The sequence below is a fragment of the Octodon degus genome, unplaced genomic scaffold (assembly GCF_000260255.1).
Source record: "Octodon degus isolate 3935 unplaced genomic scaffold, OctDeg1.0 scaffold00111, whole genome shotgun sequence".
Lineage (NCBI taxonomy): Eukaryota > Metazoa > Chordata > Mammalia > Rodentia > Octodontidae > Octodon > Octodon degus.
Genome location: NW_004524687.1, coordinates 9,269,089 through 9,272,132, shown reverse-complemented (window position 1 = coordinate 9,272,132; position 3,044 = coordinate 9,269,089). Strand labels below are relative to the sequence as shown.

At 36.6% G+C, this 3,044-nt stretch overlaps 1 protein-coding gene across 1 annotated transcript in view; it reads right to left on the bottom strand.

The window, feature by feature from the left end:
* The window catches only part of Ubqln1 (ubiquilin 1), a 42,864-nt gene that overhangs the window by 26,542 nt on the left and 13,278 nt on the right, over positions 1 to 3,044 (bottom strand). The window contains exon 2 of the mRNA XM_023699115.1: positions 5 to 156. Coding sequence (XP_023554883.1) covers positions 5 to 156 — 152 coding nt within the window. The remainder of the gene's footprint in view (positions 1 to 4; positions 157 to 3,044) is intronic.

Here is a 3,044-nt window from a genome sequence, read left to right as displayed (position 1 = left end):
ATACCTGTTTTGTGTTTTGATAACCAGGTGAACAGTGAGCCCATCATGAATTCCATGTTGACTCAAAGTATCTTGATCTTTTAAAATTTTTCCAGCAAATATCAACACAAGTTGATCAGTATGTGATTTGAAGCGTTTAGAGATTTCTTCCTTGAACTAAAATAAAAACGTATTACAAATGTTTTTATAGCACCATCCAGTTTAGTTTCCAGGAGTACAGTATCTCAAAGCTGCCCAAATACACATACAACACAACGTAAGGATCCATCTTTTCAGTGTCAGTGTTTTGATCTTTGTGATAAAAAGTTCTATTATAAGTGTATACATTTTATACTCAATCCTCTACTAAGCTCTAACAGTTCATTGCTTCAACATATCTTTATTCTTTTTTTATGTCAATGGGACCAAATTTAGTTAAAGCCACAAATTAGCTCTTAACTGTTTACATTATCCTGCTCCTCGGCTTCCATCTCTAGTCCACCTCCTTTCTAGTAGCATGCATAGTTCTACCAACCTCACATTCTTAGCCTATTATACGATCACTCCCACTGCTTTCATTAAAAAGCAGTACTATGGAAAAGCAAAAAGAAAAAGAAAAAAATTTCCCTGAAGGTGAACATTTCATTGAGAGTCAATCAAGTAAACTATAAAATATAGAAGCAGCACAGAAGGCAGTTAGATAAGGTTTTCTTGAAGTGAAAAATTAGCAAATAGCCAATAAAATTTGAAAAAGGTTTGCTAGAAACCAGAATAACATTCAAAACCAGAGGAGCTTCATACTGCCATGTAAAGTTTGCCTGTACTAAACACATCAATATTTCTCAAATCTTTAGTAAGCCTACCAGAATCCTTAGGTTTGGTCAAAAGTTCAAGATCAAAAAAGCTCACTGTTGGCTCAGGAATCTATTAATGGACTGCCTCAGAAAACAACAGTCCAGATTTAAAATTTAAAAAAAAGAATCACATCTTAAAATCCTTCTATCTCACTGCTGTACAGTAATGGTGGCAATAGCTGATGGCATCTCCACAAAGGACATCTTTTGGAAATATATGGGGACATCTTTTGGTTTTTACAATAAATGGAAAGACACACTGAATGATACATATGGAGCCAACCTCAAATTCCTTATCTGAAAAGCTTAGCATCTGTTTTTTTTCAGACTTCAGTTTTTTTGGATTTGGCAACATTTGGATAGAATATACTGGCTGAGTATCCCTAATCTAAAAAATTATCCAAGTCTGAAATTTTGCCAGAAACAGTAGTGTGCAAATTTTTGAATGTCATGTTGGTATTGAAAAGATTTCGATTATGGAGCATTTCAGATTAGGGATGTTCAGTCTGTATAACATCTGAGATTGTAAAAAATCTTCAAGGACGCTTCCCTGGCAAGCACAAGGGCATGAGTTCAATCCCCAGTTACACCAAAAAAAAATCTTCACGGAGGGGCCAGGAAGATGGCTCTCTAGAGTAAGTGCTTGCCTGCCAAGCAGAAGGGTCTGAATTCAAATCCTTAGTTCCACCAAAAAAAAAAAAAAAAAAAAAACTTGAAGGAGCAGAAAATGGGAGGTACAGTAGGGTCATATAAAGCAATCATAGTTAGAAGACAGACACATAAAAGTTCATAATGTTCTCTTTTTATATATAGATGTATTTTCCATAATCATGTTAGAACACTGTAAGCAATTCATTTTTGAGTCCGTTTTACTTTTATCAACCCAACATGTACACTGCAAAGATTTTTTAATGATCCAAAAAGCACCAAGGTAAGACAAAACTGTACTGCAATACAAGTAAGCCCCAAGACATTAGTTACTGATCACCCCATTACCATAACACCTTTCCCCTAACACACAATGAGGGCAGCTGGACCTTCACTGTCTGAGCAGAAAGACTATAATATGTGGTATGTGGTGTCTCCAAAGAGAATAAACCAGCTTAAAAGAATTTAAAGATAGTGGCATAAGTTTTCCCCAATCACCCTACACATCACCCTAGAATAGTGGTTCTCAACAGAGATAGGGAGAGTTCCTTTATCTGCCCCTGGGGAATGATTAGCAACAGCTATACATATTGTCATAATAAGGGATGAGTATCACTAGCATCTGGTGAGTAGAGACCCCCACATACACAAGACAGTTCTAATAACAAATTACTCAGCTAAAAATAGCCGAAGTGCCAAGATTAAAGAAACCCTCCCTTGGGCTCCCCAGATACAAAACCTCAGTTATTACTAGGTAACTTACTAGAAATACAAATTTTCATACCACAGACCAATCAAATTAGAAACTTTGGGGATGGGATCCAATAAAATCTTCTAATGGACACTGAACCATTGCCTGCCCTAGGACTGACAAAATATTTCAAAAACAAAACATAAAGGTACACATTAAGTGACATTAAAAGAACAGTCACTGGGCCAGGGAGATGGCTCAGTAAAATAAGCGCTTGCCTCACAAGCACAAGGGCCTGAGTTCAATCCCCGGTTCCACAAAAAGAAAAAAAAAAAAAAAAAGTCACTAAAATAACAAAACTATAAAAAAAATTGCCAGGAGATAAAAGTTCTAGATGAAAATCAAAACATTTCTTCAACACACCTAGAATGTACCTCTTCCTGCATTGTGCACTTCTGTCAGTTCTGGTAAATTCATAAGCTAACAAGCCAAAGTGAGAGAGCTGTTTTCTAAAGGGGAAAAGACCAATCACAGAATAGGAAACTCTTAAGATCACTAACAAATGGAAAGCTGCATTTAAAATACCAAGTGTTCTACTTCAATCTTGTATTAAGACACTGCAATAGGTGATCCACATTCTCCAAGACATTTTGTGGTATACATGGCAACTGGCTGACCAAGGAAGCCATGAAACATTCAAAACTGCTTTCTACTTGGAGACCAAGAACCCTACACTCAAAGGCAAGCCTTTGCAATTTTTATTTTTATTTTATTTTTTTTATTTATTTGAGAGAGAGAGAGAGAGAGAGAGAGAGAGAGAGAGAGAGAGTGTGGTGTGTGTGTGTGGCCAGCTCAGCCCACCAGGGGGCGGG